The sequence below is a fragment of the Balaenoptera acutorostrata genome, chromosome 1, assembly GCF_949987535.1.
Source record: "Balaenoptera acutorostrata chromosome 1, mBalAcu1.1, whole genome shotgun sequence".
Lineage (NCBI taxonomy): Eukaryota > Metazoa > Chordata > Mammalia > Artiodactyla > Balaenopteridae > Balaenoptera > Balaenoptera acutorostrata.
The window spans coordinates 48,533,566-48,549,811 of record NC_080064.1 but is presented as its reverse complement, the minus strand read 5'-3'; the positions used below and the strand labels follow the sequence as shown (position 1 = coordinate 48,549,811).

The 16,246-nt window shown below is 44.4% G+C and overlaps 1 protein-coding gene across 1 annotated transcript in view; it reads left to right on the top strand.

Moving 5' to 3' along the window:
• C8B (complement C8 beta chain) overlaps positions 1–15,836 on the top strand; it is a 40,896-nt gene extending 25,060 nt beyond the window's left edge. The window contains exons 9-12 of the mRNA XM_028163028.2: positions 1,248–1,411; positions 9,993–10,146; positions 12,353–12,421; positions 14,591–15,836. Of these exons, the coding sequence (XP_028018829.2) occupies positions 1,248–1,411; positions 9,993–10,146; positions 12,353–12,421; positions 14,591–14,742 (539 nt within the window). The 3' untranslated portion in view covers positions 14,743–15,836. The remainder of the gene's footprint in view (positions 1–1,247; positions 1,412–9,992; positions 10,147–12,352; positions 12,422–14,590) is intronic.
• The last annotated feature ends 410 nt before the right edge of the window (positions 15,837–16,246 follow it).

Below are 16,246 nucleotides of genomic sequence, written 5' to 3'. Positions count from 1 at the left end.
CTGACTTCCATATTCAACACCTCCTTCCTTTCATGTTAGTTTTACCACTTACATGTATTGCTAACCAATATGGCTTAGAGCTGCTTGTTTTTGAACTTTATGTGGATGGAATGTAATCTTTTCAGTTCTTTTTTTTTTTTTTCATTCAACACCATGTTTTTGTGTATAACTATAGTTAGTTCATTTCCACTGCTGCATAGTATTTTATTGTATGAATATAACGCTTTGTTCATCCTATTGTTAAATTGGGGTTATTTCCTGTGCCAAGCAATTATAATCAATGCTGCTGTGAACATTCTCACACAGTCATCTGGTGCACATGTGCTGGGGATTCTCCAGGGAATATACCCAGGAGTGAAATTGTTCGGTTGTAGAGTATGTACTTCTTCTAGACTAGGTGATGCCGAGTTCTTCTGAAATGGTTCTATCAATTTACAGTCCGACCAGTAGTATACAAGACCCCTTTTTTATGATGCTCAGGTGTTGCAAGCTCAGAGTGGAATGGAATAGTCACTTGCCACCAGTTCCTTTGGCACTGGACACATGGAAAAATTAGAATAGGAAGGACTCACTGATAGGATTGGGGGCTTTCTGGCAAACCCCATGAGAAGTCAAAATAATAATGGTAGACACTGTTTAGTGAGTATCTATTACATCCCATGCTCACCCTTTACAAATTTTCCCACCTTTGTCATCTGAGACAAAGAAATGATTTCACTTAGAGCTTACGCAGGGTTACGTGGGTAAATTCCTTCACCCTAGTGCCTAAGATTTCTTATCTGCAAAGTAAGGATTATATAGTTCCTATTTCATAGTGAAGATTAGTTGAGTTAATACATGTACAACATTAGATTAGTGAATGACACGTAAATGATTAATAATCTATCTCTCTACCTACCAATCTATTTACCTATGATCTATTAATCTATCCCTATGTATGTATGCATGTATCTATCTATCTATCAGCTATCTGTCTTCCATAGACTCATTTAGCAACTAGCACTTACAGATGCTAAAAATAAATGTCCCTTTCTTGTCCTGTCCCCAGCTTGTGTCATATATGATTGAACTGCCCTTTTGCCCCTTGCACTGTGACTCCCTTGCTGGCAGGGATGCATATTGTCCACCTACATCTCCTAGACAAGCTCCATAAATATTATGGTAACCAGGTTGTCAGTTAGGTTGCAGTAAATCCCAAGGTGTGAAAATGGATCCCCTGACATGCCAGGTCTCCGTGTCCATTCCAGACAGAAACAAGAGAAACACCATGGTGGATGACTTGGTTGTCCTTGTGCGAGGAGGGGCAAGTGAGTACATCACTGCCCTGGCATACAAGGAGCTACCGACAGCAGAACTGATGCAGGAATGGGGAGAGGCAGTGCAGTACAACCCGGACATCGTCAAAATTAAGGTACATGCAACCGCCCTACCCATCCTTCTCTCTGTTCAGAAAACAGCTTCTGAAGGATTGCTCTGAGCCAGGGTATGGAATACAGAGCTCAATAAGACCCAAGCCCTAATCTTGAGGCACATACATTATACTGGAAAATATATCTGGAGTGAACCAATTGTAATACAATGCTCAACACCAGCTAGAGAACCCTGCCTCCCTCTCACTTGGGCCCCAAAGTTGCTAAAGGAAATTAACCATCAGCTTCTAATTCCAGCATTCTTAAATCAATATTGTTTCCATTTCATCTGGGAATCACTCATTCAGTTATTTGTTCATTTAAACATTCATTCACGCAACCAACAAATTGTAGCTAAGTTCCTGCGATGTGATAGGAACTGTGATAGGCACTGGAGGAAAACAGAGGAGGGTACAAGGATGAAAAATACAGTCTGTGCTGAACAGTAAGATGCTTGCATGCATTATTATCTTACAGGACAGCATAATACATCATGGTAATCACTAACGTGTTTTGGGCACCTACTATGTTCATGGTACTCTGCCAAGGACTTTAGGAATGTTATTTCATCTAATTCTCATGAGTCTGCAAATTAAGTATGCTTAATTTTGTGGCTGATAAAAATCAAGGTCACAGGTTGCATCCATCTGTGACTGCTCAAGAGTCTCTATTAGGTCCTGACCTGAGAATTTGATCTCTTCCCTCCCCTCCTGTGGGTTTGGTAAATAGAAGATAATGATCCCAACCACCTGTCACCCAAACAGCAGCAGTTTTGCAGCCTTAAACTAAAAAGACGTTTGCTAGAACAAGACTGTCATACAAATCAGCAGTGGTAGGTCGTTGCCTGTGGGGACTTCAGCACGGTGTCCATGTCACATCTTACACTGTCCTCTTCTTGCCATTGTCTGTACAGTCATTGATGGTCCAACATCCACCCTCCCGGAGATTTACTCTTGCAGCCAAGGAGAGGAGTTAAGAGGCTGGAGCTCTGATGAGGGGCTGTGCAGTTACCAACCCTGGCAGTTTTCCAGTGTCTTTATTTATATGTCAAATGCTCAGTTTCTGCAGAGCAAGAAGGCTGCCATTCATTCCTTTCCTCTGCCACTTATTCAGTAGTGACACTTAGGGTACAGTTGCTGGCAAGCATCGAGAAGGATAAAGTCAGCCATAGCTTGCAGGCAGCTCCAGAGAAATCTGGGATTGGCTGATGGCACGGTGACATTGGTTGGTATCACAGACGGGCACGGGAGAGAACAGAGTTCATGAGAAAATAGATCCCTGGTCTTTGCTTTTTACTTATATCTTACCTGAATCTTTTTTTAAACTTACAATTAATGGATTGCCCTGGTTACCTATTTAAATAGGTTGGAAGTGCCAGCCTGGGCATTAGGAATGTCGAGTGTCCAGCAGCATGTGATATGATATGGGATGTGTGTTTTGTGTGTACGTGTGTGTGTGTATGTGTGTGTGTGAGAGAGAGAGAGAAGGAGGGAGGGAGGGAGGGAGGGAGAGAGAGCACACACATGTTAGCGTGCTAAACATCTCAAACAGACCTGCCGCCATTCTCAGAGATATAGCACTTTACTGAAGGCACAGAGAGGCTTCCCAGCATGTATGTGATGCCCTGGAAAGTATCATATCCACTATCAGTGTAGTGTTGTGAAGTGCTGTGGAGGCTGAAAGGGGAAAGAGATTAGAGAAAGAGATGTTTCCAGCGGTGAAGGAGGTGAATTTGTTGAAGGTTTTATGCACTTCTTCTGTACATCGCTAACCCGAGTTGGAAACATCTATTGTGGGCATGGACTCTTTCTGGCAAGAGAAAACTGCATATGACTTCACATTATCTCAAAATAATTCTCGGCAGAGTGAGCTTACCAGGTAGTTGGAGCAGCAGTTGCTTTCCAGGAGGGCAGAGACCACTCGAGAAGGAATTCCTAGACACAGAGTGTTGGCCAAGGCTTGTGTACATAAACGAGTCTTGAAGATCAAGATCTGAAAACACAGTTCCTATAGGAGCCGGGTAGGCAGAAAGGGAGACCACAGAAGAGCCCATTCACAGTGTTTAGTGGTGAACTTTGGTTACAGAGAGATGGCTCTTTGTTCAAAGAAGAGGTGGAGAAAGCAAAGGACAGATATAAAGAGAACTTTGAACAGAAAAGATTGAAATTACATTCAAGATAAAGAAGACGAGGGACTTCCCTGGTGGCACAGTGGTTAAGAATCCACCTGCCAATGCAGGGGACATGGGTTCAATCCCTGGTCCGGGAAGATCCCACATGCCACAGAGCAACTAAGCCCGTGTGCCACAACTACTGAGCCCATGTGCCACAACTACTGAAGCCCGCGTGCCTAAAGCCCGTGCTCCACAACAAGAGAAGCCACCACAATGAGAAGCCCACGCAGCGCAACAAAGAGTAGCCCCTGCTCAACGCAACTAGAGAAAGCCTGCGCACAGCAACGAAGACCCAACACAACCAAAAATAAATAAATAAAATAAAATAAAAACTTTTTTTAAATTTTAAAAAGATAAAGACAAGCATACATCTAAAAATAGAAGTAAATTTTAGAATATATTTGCTTTGTGGTTATAATAAAATTAAGGAAAATAAGGAATTCATGAAATAAAAAATAGAAGCTGAGATGTGTAGACACTGATCAGATGAAAGGGGAAATGGCTGAATGTAGGAAGCCAAAAGCACAGTAGTAGAATCAAAAACTACATTGGAAACTATAAAGAACAGAACTGACGCTGCAGAAAATTGAATCAGTGATGTGGAAGGTGCTATAAAAATGTTTCTGTAATGCAGAAGCAAAAGACAGAGATTAAAACAATGATATAAAAGAAATATGATGGACAGAGAGTACAGAAGTGGAAATCTAAAAACCAAAGACTTCTTCCTGAGAAAGATCCAGGATTAAATGTGAAGATGCATTAGTCAAGCACATAATAAGGGAAACTTCCCTGAGCTGATAATGCAAAATGAACAGCTCATTGAAAAGGAGGTAAAAGTACTGAAGATAAAATAATACTGAGACACACTGTGGTGAAATTTTTGACTTTGAGGAACAAATAGATCCTACAAAAATAAAAGTCATACTGGTCTTAGAATTCTTCGCAGTGCTAGATACCTAAAGATTATGGAGTGACAATCACAAGATCTTGAAGGAAAAAGCTTGTGGCCCAGTGAAATGGTCATTAAGGGATGAAAAAATCCCCAAGACATTCTGAGATATTAAAGGAGTCACATAGAGGATTGCCAGATTTAGTACTCGAAAATGCAGGCTGTCCAGTTAATTCTGAACTTCAGACAAATAAGGAATATTTTTTTAGGATAAGCATCTTTCAAATATTTCATGGGATATATACTAAAATATTATTTGTTGTTTATCTGAAATTCCATTTTAACTGGGCATTCTGTATTTGACTGGCAACCCTAGTCACAAAGCCTACCATCCGTGTCCATTTCTATAGTGGTCGAGGTGCTAGGTTGCGGTCTGGGATTCAGGCTGATGGAGAAGCCATGGTAAGGAGCTTGGCATGGCTAAGCATAGAAGAGAAAATACAGTAGTGAGTGATTCATCTAGCGGTCAGGAGAGCCTAGGTTATGCAGCAGTGAAACACCCCCAAATCTCAACGACTTAGTTCAACAAAAGTTTATTGCTCAATCACACATCATGTCCAAAGTGTATTGGTGAGGGACCTTTTCTGAATGTCTCTCAGGGATCCAGGTGATGGAGGCTTTATCTTGTCCTGTGCTCCCAAGATCACCAGAGCAGTGGTAAGGGAATGGGAAAAGTCACCACACTCTGCTCCCAAAGCTTCAGCCTGGAAGGGGCCCTCCCTCTGCTCACCTTTCACTGCTCAGAAAAAGTCACATTGCAAACCTGCCCTTAAGGATGGTTCAGGGAAAAACAGCCCTGCCAAGTGCCCAGAAGGAAAAGAAGCTGATATATTTGGTAAACAGTGATAATGACCATCACACCTTACTAAAGCAACTTATTTAAAGATTCTCTAAAAGCAAATTACTCTGATTAAGAGAAGGTTTTGTGTTTTTCTTTAACTTTTTATTTTATATTGGAGTATAGTTGATTAACAATGTTGTGTTAGTTTCAGGTGTACAGCAGAGTGATTCAGTTATAATGCAGATGCTTTGGTAGCCTGACCTGGTAAGATAATGTCAGACTTAGACTGCCAGATCTCACTGGAAAAAATAAATTCTGAATTCTAAATAAGGAAACCCATAAATGTAATTAAATGGAAATAACACAACAACAAAATAATTTTGCCACACATGAAATCTTTCATGTGTAAGGAATGATACAATTTATAAGAAACATATCTTAAAGGAAATAGGCAACTCTCAGAAGAACTCAGATGATAAATATGCAAAATTTTAACTTCTCTAGGAATAAAAATGAAAATTAAAGTAAAAATGCAGTATTCTTTTTTTTTTAATTTTTTAAAATTTATTTATTAATTTGGCTGCGTTGGGTCTTTGTTGCTGCGCGTGGGCTTTCTCTAGTTGTGGTGAGCAGGGGCTACTCTTGGTTGCAGTGTGCGGGCTTCTCATTGCGGTGGCTTCTCTTGTTGCGGAGCACGGGCTCTAGGCACACGGGCTTCAGTAATTGTGGTACACAGGCTCAGTACTTGTGGCTCGTGAGCTCTAGAGCACAGGCTCAATAGTTGTGGTGCACAGGCTTAGTTGCTCTGCAGCACGTGGGATCTTCCTGGACCAGGGCTCGAACCCGTGTCCCCTGCATTGGCAGGCGGATTCTTTTTTTTTCTTTTTAACATCTTTATTGGGGTATAATTGCTTTACAATGGTGTGTTAGTTTCTGCTTTATAATAAAGTGAATCAGCTATACATATACATATATCCCCATATCTCCTCCCTCTTGCGTCTCCCTCCCACCCTCCCTATCCCACCCCTCTAGGTGGTCACAAAGCACCAAGCTGATCTCCCTGTGCTATGCGGCTGCTTCCCACTAGCTATCTATTTTATGTTTGGTAGTGTGTATATGTCCATGCCACTCTCCACTCTCGGCAGGCAGATTCTTAACCACTGCGCCACCAGGGAAGTCCCCAGTATTCTTTTTTACCTGTCAAATTAATGATGATTAAAATCTGTAATACTCAATGTCCTTGGGAGCGATGAGATGGGAACTTTTATATGATGAAACGGGAATATAAATTAGTACAACCCTTTAGGAAAAGAATTTAACTGTATATATCCAACACATTAAAAATGTTTATAGCTTTTGATCCACTATCCCTAAATGGAAGAATCGACTAAAGAAATCATTTGAAAAGTTGGTAAAGATGTATCTATAAAGACATGCCTCATTTTATGTTACTGTAATCCTTATCCGAAGTTTCAGTTACTCATGGTCAACTGCGGTCTGAAAATATTAAATGGAAAACTGCAGAAAGAAACAACTTATGCTTTTAATTGCATGCCATTCTGAGTAGTGTGATGAAATCTCACACTGCCCTGCTCCATCCCCACCTGGGATCCCCACCGTCAACATCATCTGCTCCTGACATCCAACCATTGACATGATCCTGGTTCAGTGATCTAGCACCACCCAAAGCAGATGATCCTTTTGATGATACATGCTTTGGTAGCATGACCTGGTAATATAACTATGTCACAAATCCTACGTCATTCACCTCACTTCATCTCATCACCTAAGCACTTTATGATCTCACGTCATCCCAAGTAGAAGGGTAAGTACAGTACAATCAGATATTTTGAGAGAGAGAGAGAAACAGAGAGACAGAGACAGAGAGAGCACATTCACATAACTTTTATTACAATGTATTGTTATAATTGTTCTATTTTATTTTTAGTTATCGTTGTTAATCTCTTACTGTGCCTAATTTATAAATTAAACTTTATCATAGTATATATGTATAGGAAAAAACATAGTATATGTTGAGTTTGGTACTATTCATGGTTTTGGGCATCCACTGGGGGTTTTGGAATGTATCCCAGCTGATAAAGGAGGACAACCATATTTGTAGTAGCAAAGGGAAAAAGTAAAATGGGAACAACCTAAAGATTCAATAACAGGGGTAGAGTTGAATACACTGTAGTTCACCAATACAACAGGATACTCAGTAGCCATAAAAAATCATTTTATCAAGGATTATTGAATGGCATGGGAAAATGCCATTCAATAATACATGATGTTAAGTGAAAAAAGTGGAATGTAAAACTTCACTTTTCTTATGCCACCAATTTGGAGTAAATATCTGTCCATCTACCTATCCAAAAATATATACTGAAAGGACACAAACCATGATGGTAACAATTCAAATCTTCCGCCCTCTGCTTACTCACTGTGACTGGCCAATCTCATTAACTTTTCTGTGCCTCAGCTTTGCCATCTGTAAAGTGGGAATACAGAAGTCTACCTGACTCATAAGATTGTTGTGAAGATTAAGTTAGATAACATATGTATTTAGTTCAGCACCTAATAAATGCTAGCTATGGCAATAATTATTTGTTATCGTTAAGAACAGCAGTCACCAGGGTCCATTATAGAGAACTGCATGGAGTTTCATAGACAGCACCCACCATCTCTGTGCAGCAATATGATCAATAAAATTTCCACAAGGTCAGGTGTGCTAAGGACCCAATGATCAATGTGAGTAGTTGGGATTTTGTGTTTTTGGGAAAGATGGGGAAGAAAGGAGGAGGAAGGAAAGGAGGGGGAGAGGGAGGGAAGAAGAAGAGGACAAAAGAGAGAAAGGAAAACAGGAAAAAAGAACCAGCAAACCAAAAAAAGGACAAATGAGCCATATTAAGTTAAAAATGGAGCTGTGGAGGGAACCCTGCGGAATTGCTGCTAAGTTCCAAGGCAAGCCATCATAGAGAACCCTGGGATAGAGGTTGGAAATGGGAATAATCGCCATTTCTATCACCAATCATCATGTGATGAAAAAAACACAGATTTGGGTTAGTTAGTAGGAAAAAACCTACAGATTTGGGGTTAGAATCCTGGCAACGTGCTTTTATGAGTTCTTTGACTTTGTTCAAGTTACTTAACGCTCCCCTGAAATGGGGCTAGTAATTGCTCCTGTGTGAGGATGAAGTGGGATCATATGTGTAAGTCACCAGCACACAGTATACGTGGACGGTTTATTCCGGTTCTGCCACTGACCTACTCTATTTCCTGGAGCAGATCTCGGTACTGGTAGAAAAATGCCTGGGGGTTAACGGCAGGTTAAAGGCAGCCTTTCAAGGTGCTCTGGCAGGGAGAGCAGGCTGTTGGAGGAGCTCATCGTGGGTGTACAACTATCCCCCATGTAGCCCCGCCCTCCCATGGGTGGCCAGCAGGCTGGACCCTTCTGCAGACAGCCTCTGGATCAATTCACTGACCACAAAACGGTCAGACAACGGGACCACCAAGGGGCCTTGCTTTGCCCGCTGGAGTGAAGGTCAGCATCGGATGCATTAAGAAATGGAAGCAATTTTCTTCCCACTGGAGGCTTCTATTAGGCGTGATTGCCTGCCTTTAGACAGACCCTAAACGCTCCAGGGCCAGATTAGGGCAGGATCACAAACAAAATCTGGAGAGGAACCTGGCCCTGGAGCTGAAACTCGAGCCAAGAGGCTCTGAACATGTTTAACGACCTCTTTGGACGTTGCTTCTGTTTTTCCAAGCCCACAGACACTACCACATCTATCTGTGTCTTCCAGCTCTCCAACACCGCTGTGCCCACTGAGAGCACCACTCACCCTGCTCGCCGCACCCTCGCCTCCATGCCAGCCGCTATGGCCCTAATGAGGCCTCCCATCCCCCTTCCATTCTTCCACCCACTTTTATTAGCGGCTCTCACTAAGCTCTGGGCGGGACCCAGGAGACACAGCTGAGCTGTATACAGGTCTGATCTCCAGGAGCTTACAATCTAATTAGAGAAGAAGGAAAAAAGGACTTAAACCCGAGACGCTGACCACAAAGGAGCGAAGAGGTAGAATTTGCCTCAGATGAGGTAGTATAGACAGTATTCTGAGCGTTTCATGGTGGGACGGTGCTCTTTGGAGCTCGGGAATGGCTCCCTAATGGTGGCTCTTGCATGCCATGACGGATTTTCACAGGTTTGGTTGGGGGCGGGGATGGGGAGTGACGTTGGAACGATGCTCCCATGATACTTTCAAAGAGTTGCTTGCAAACCACCTCCCCTCCCCAACCAAAAACAGATTCACTAGCCGCTCCTCTCTACCCATTACAAGTTACCACTGTTACCTGTAACCACTGTGTATCTGTTAGTACTTTTGTCTCTGTCTCTAGATTCTGAGTTTCTTGGGAGTGGGGATTTTATCTTACTTGTTACTTATGCTTCATGCCTGACACTTAGAAGGTATTCAGCAAGTGTTTGTTGACCTGAACTCGAATGAGCTTATTTGTGGATATTGGGTGGGGTGGGAATGAGAAAGGGTAGGGCATCCGTCCAGTTCCATATGAATCCACTGTGGTCTGCATGCAGCAAACCTGCGCATTCCCGTAGAGCCTTGCTTCATGTTTCTAAGTGATGAATGTTTTCTGTTGAAATGAGCGCCTTTGCTCCCTTCCCAGGCAGAGCCTCTGTACGAACTGGTGACAGCCACGGACTTCGCCTATTCCAGCACAGTGAGGCAGAACATGAAGCGGGCCCTGGAGGAGTTTCAGAAGGAAGTCAGCTCCTGCCAATGCGCTCCCTGCCAGGGGAACGGAGTCCCTGTCCTGAAAGGTACCATTTCCAGTGTCGCTTGTGGCAGATGTCATCTGGATGGGCTGGTTCTGGGGCTGGAACACATGATCACATCCACACACCCTCCAGAGGTGTGCTTCTAGGTCAGGGTTTCGTGTGTATATCCAGGGGAATTTCCAGGTCGTTCCCCAGTCCTCTGCCTCAGGCCCCAGCGACTGTCATAAAGCTCCCTTTTTCTCAGAGGAAAAAATATGAACGTCCCCCACCCCCTGCCCCCGACCATTTGGAGCCTCTTAAAGATGAGCTTCTCCACCTTGATTGGGCATTAGAACCACTGGAGATCTTTAGAACTACTGATGCTCAGGCCCCAAATGTGACCATTACGTGAGACTCTCTAGAGAAGAGACCCTCATCAGGATGGCTAAACCCTCTCCTCTCCGGGTAGTTCTAATCTGTGGCCAGGGTGTGACTCACCTTGGAGCACCACCTCCCTGGAGCACAATGAAGTAGGGTTGGACCAAGGAGGTGCCTGCACTCGGGTACTACTTATGGCAAGGCGCCTGATGTCCTCTCAGGCTGCACCTGAGAATCACCCAGGGAGCTTTTCACAAACACGAAGCCCTGGGCCTCAGCCCAAAATAGTTAAAGCGAATCACTGGGATTGGCCTCTGAAAAAAAAGCCTACCAGAGACTTTGTTGTAGAGTGAGGGCTGGGAAGCTGTTCTACAGCTGAATTCACTGACAGACAGGATCCGTGATTTTGCCAAGTTTTTAGACTAGCAGGAGAGCTAGCCTTGACCCAAGGGTTGCACTGAAATGCACCAGTGTTAGGACCAGTGTTAGTCTGACTATCTCCCAGGAAGTCAGAATGCAGGCATCTAGAACAGGCTGCTCTGGCTGTCAGGATACCTAGATTCTAGCCACAAGGGACACATGGGTGACAGCAGCATTAAACTGAAGGCAGGAGCAGGCTGAGACTGCGTGGTCTGTAACAAGGAGTGGGGATGGACTCTGGGACTCTGTCCTGGTCAAAGAAGAGGCCCTCCCTGGGCTGAGCAGGGGAAACATCTTGTGCATATCCTGACCAATACATGGTGAGACGATTGGGGGATGGGGGGTGGTGGCACGGATGGCCCACTAGAACTTGATTGCTAACTTGAGGGTCACATCCGGGGTCACTGCAGGGAGCAGGGCAAACGTGAGCGTGGCTGGGACCTGGGATCTTCTGCTCCTGTTGTGTTGGGCTAAGGAAGAGTCTGGTCCAGCATGATGCCAAAACAGGGCATCAAGAGCAGCTGGGTACAGTATATCCCAGCCCAGGGAGCCAGCAGGACTCGAGGCAGAACTCACATGGTTGGAGCAAACTCAACAGAGGGGACACGAGAGAAGATCTGTTCTCAGGGAGAAAGAGTCCACCTGCCCAGCTGAGATGGAGGGATGTGTGTCTAGCTTCTCAGATGGGATGGAAATGAGCAAAGCAGACGTAAGTGACAGCCTAAGAATGGGAAATTCTCCATGAGGACCAGGACCTGTAAGTGAGGGTCAGTTCAGCAGGAAGCGGGATCCATTCACCGGCAGCAGGTTTTGATCTAGGGGTGCTGAAATCCCCCTTGCCTTGTGTGTAACTTGGACCTAGAGACTGGGACCCACTGGAGGCTTTACTTTGGAGGTGAAGGAGAAAAGGAAGCCAGAGGCTGGAATGCCGACAGGGCCCAGCCTATAAAGGACAGTCCTGTAAAGAGAGTTCGTGTGATTCAGGTGAGAGAAGCTCCAGGGTGACATGTGATGGATTAACATAAGGAATAACCTCCAAAATGTCAGAACTGGCCTAAGGTAGCATGAGACCTCTAAGGGTAGTGAGTTCCCCATCACTAGAGATGTTCAAGCAGAGACTAGACAATTACTTGTGGTGAAATTGAGCATCAATGACCATTGGCCCCAGGGACTTCAATAATGTAGCTTCTGACCCCCAAAACCAATGTCTAGGTCAAAGGTCAGCTAATGGGTAATTTTCCTCAACAACTCGACATCATTCCCTGTGGTGGAATAAACACCCTTTCATGAGCAAAGGACCCTCAAGAAAGGAGTGGGTATTCTTGGCACTGAACCTTCTTATTTCAAACCATTCCATTAAACGTTTGCCCTATTTTAACCTAATGGAAAAGCCGTGATGTGGAGGAAGGGGTGAAGTCTAGGAGCTCTTACTTCATGTGGTATGATTCATACTGTCTCTGCGTCTTCTCAGGATCACGCTGTGACTGCATCTGTCCTGCTGGATTCCAAGGCCCTGCCTGTGAGATCACCAATCGGAAAAGTAAGGCGTCTGTGAGAGTTGGTTGGGAAAGGGAAGTCTAGGGAAGTCCAGAGAATAATTCAAAAGAGCAAGAGCAAAGTCGGGGAGTGGGCTAGGGAGCTGGACACTATGAAACTTGAGATCCATCTTGACTCCTGATTTTATATTTTATTATTTTCACAACTGAGAGTGCTCCATGTTACAGGACTGCTAATGCATGGCCTCTTCGAGTCATCTCTTTGAAACATTCTGGAATGTTTATCTTTTTTTTTGTTTAGTGAACTCCTATTCAGCCCTCAAAATCCAACACAAATGCCCCTTCTTCTGTAAAAATTATTCTAATCCAAGTAGAATTAGTTAATTTCTCCTGTGGGATCCCATAGGACTTCGAACATGTATCTATTACAGCTCTTAGCACATTCTGTTTTGGCTTGTGTGTGTCTACCTCCCCTGTATCTGTGAGTAGGGATCATGTCCCATTTACCTATGGGTCCTCAGGTTCCCACACAGTTGCTGCAGTTGAATTAATAACTGAACGACTGGACTACGATGAAGGTCTCTTCCAGTTCTCAGATTCTTTAGCCGGTTTATTTTCTAAGAATTCTTAGCACTGCCTCCCCCCCCCACCCCCCCCGGCTCCTCCCCTTTCTTTTCCTTTCTGTGACTTTTTTGGTGATACTGTTAAAAAAGGAAATGGCACATCCAATAAAGACACCAAACATTTATTAAGCAGTCCACTATGTACCAGGCACCTTGCTGAGGGCCTGGACTCAGTGTGGGTTCAAATTCCATCGCCCTCATTTAATAGCAAATTACTTGACCTCTTCGTGCCTCAATTTCCTCATCTGTAAAATGGAGATGATGATATTAACTACCTCATAGAGTTGTCTTAAGTCTCTCATGAGGCATATAAAGCACTTGGAAGGATGCCCAACCCATCGTAAGAGCAAAATAAATATCGGTTAGTTGGTTTTAGAGCAAAATAAATAGTGTTACTTTATATTTCACATATAGTAAATCCTTTCATCCTCACAACAACCTCATGAAGTAGATACTGTCAATGCCCCCATTTTATAGAGGAAACTGAGGTTCAGTGGGTGGCTAGCTAACTTGCCCAGTGGTCACACAGTTAGTAGGTGTAGGGACCCAGGTTCAGGTCCAGTGAGTCTGACTCTGTAGCCTTTGCTCTTGGTGCCTGCTCTGCTCCCCTCCCCAGCAAAGTGCTCGAGGGTGTCTCCACTCCCTCTCCTACTGCATCTAAACCAGGCCCCCCACAGTGACCTGCCCAGTAAGAGTGCAATGGCACAGCCACAGGATTTCCACTGGTTGGAGGAGACCTTGGAAACCTCCCACTCCAGCTATCTCATGTTATCAATGGGGAGGCCCAGAGATATTAAGTAATGTACCCAGAACTACACTGCAAGTTAGAGGCTCAGCCAGACGCGTGATCTATCATGGTGGATGTAATTGATTATTTGCCAGTCTCATCAATGACCAGAAATCCTCAAGGGAAAGGCAAATGTCAGGGAGGGTAGAGCCCAGTGTTATTACTTCATCTAAAACACACAACGGCCACATAGATAACAGAGCTCCCGCTTGATACGCTGAGAAGAAGTAAACTATCCAGCATCCTATAGCTGGGAAGTGTCTAAGCTGGAAACTATTCATTTATTCCACTAATATGGACTCAGGGACTCCTATGTGCCAGTTTAGGTGCTGGGGTTCAGTGGTGAGTAAAGCAGATTATAGTTCCTGTCATCATGGAGATTGCTCTTTAGAAAGACAGACCAACATCATTTGACTCGTCCCAGAAATACATTTAAAGTTTCAACTGTAACTGCTACAAAATGCTCTGAGAGCTTAAAATATGAAGTAGTGATGGGGAGTTAGGGATCAGGGAAGGTTTCCTCACAGAAATAACACTTAAGCTGAGATCTGAAGGGTGAATAGGATTGACCAGATGAATAGAGGAGGGAAGAGTATTTGGGGCAAGGAGAACAGTGCGTGCAAAGGCCCTGTGGTAGAAGGGAGCACGGTGAGCCAATGGCCTGAAAGAAGGACAGTGGACTGGAGTGGGGAGATCAGAGATTCAGACTCCCAAAACCCTAGGGTTTATACACCTTACCCCTCCTATAGGGCACCAGAGTGTCATAAGGGCTAATTAATGTTCATTGACCTTCTTTCTTATAGATGTCCCCATTGATGGGAAGTGGAATTGCTGGTCAAACTGGTCTCCGTGTTCTGGAGGACATAAAACAAGACAAAGGCAGTGCAACAATCCACCGCCTCAAAATAGGGGCAGCCCCTGCTTGGGCCCTGCTTCAGAAACACTTAACTGTTAAGGAGGGGAAAGCATCTAGCAGGTGACGCTACTGTGGGCTGCACACGGCAAGGAATCAGGCCAGCTCACCCCCCATGCCTGCTCCCATCTGGAGCTGGCCCAAGGTGGAGGGCTGTGCCATTCAGAGTGTTTAGAATAAAGATATTATTTGTAAAATGCACACTGATTTGAACAGATAGTAAGTTGAACAATAATTATAGTCTCCTGAAGGGCTTAGGCGTCCTGGGAATCTTCACTTTGCTCATCTCTACAATTTTATTTCACTCACATTTACTACCCGCCAGGAACTGTGTTGGGAGCTGTCTGTGTGAAAGTCCCACAATCCACCACTGCCCTGCGCATAGTAGGTACCCAATAATGAATCCATGAATAGATATTAAACTGTTCCTGTCTTGAGGAGCACACCGTCTCATTCAATGTCAGTTGGCAATTGGCGGTTCATATTTATTGAATGATTAGTGTGTGCCAGCCACAGTGCATTCATTCATTCATTCCATCCTCACGACAGCCTTATAAGGTGGATGCCTTATCAGCCTATTAAACAGCAGGAGAATCGGCTTAGAAGAGTTAAGTGACTTGTCCAAAGTTATGCAGCTAAGGAGTGGGGGGGCTGGGCTGCAAACCTGGGCACTCAAGCTCCAGGGTTTTAAACCCTTTTCTTTTAAATTTTTATTTATCTATTTGTTTGTTTATTTATGGCTGCGTTGGGTCTTCATTGCTGTGCACAGGCTTTCTCTAGTTGCTGCGAACGGGGGCTACTCTTCATTGAGGTGCACGGGCTTCTCATTGCGGTGGCTTCTCTTGTTGCGGAGCACGGGCTCTAGGTGTGTGGTATCAGTAGTTGTGGCTCGCGGGCTCTAGAGCGCAGGCTCAGTAGTTGTGGTGCATTGGACCAGTTGCTCCGCGGCATGTGGGATCTTCCTGGACCAGGGATCAAACCCTGTGTCCCCTGCATTGGCAGGCAGATTCTTAACCACTGCGCCACCAGGGAAGTCCCCAGGGTTTTAAACTTTTAACTGTGATGCTCCCTTCCTCTCAAAATTGGACTTTGGATCAACAAAGAACTTTTTATGAAATAAAATGTAGAAGGTGGTATGTGTGTGTGTGTGTGTGTGATTGACAAATCCCCACCCACTGCGTCACAAAGAGAGTGGATCTGGGTTCCTCAGCTTCTTTGGATGCTGAGCACAGGAAGCAAGCGGTTGTTCTGGTGCAGAGCTGAATTGCTGTGACATGAGTGGGTGCCCAGAGGAGTTGCTGAGCTGGAGACTAGAGCCACAGAAATTGATCACTGAATGAGAGACAGTTTAAAAAGAAAGAAAGAAAAAGAGGAAGGGTTGTGGTGGCTGGAAGAGGAAACATATCAGGAGATGATCAAGCTGATGGCTGTTGGTCAGTGGGCAATGCAAACCTTCCCTACCTCTGTACATTGTGCTCCGCTCACTCATGCTTTTGTGCAAATCCCATTTGGGGAGGGAGGTACTGAAAGATGAGAACAAGAGGGC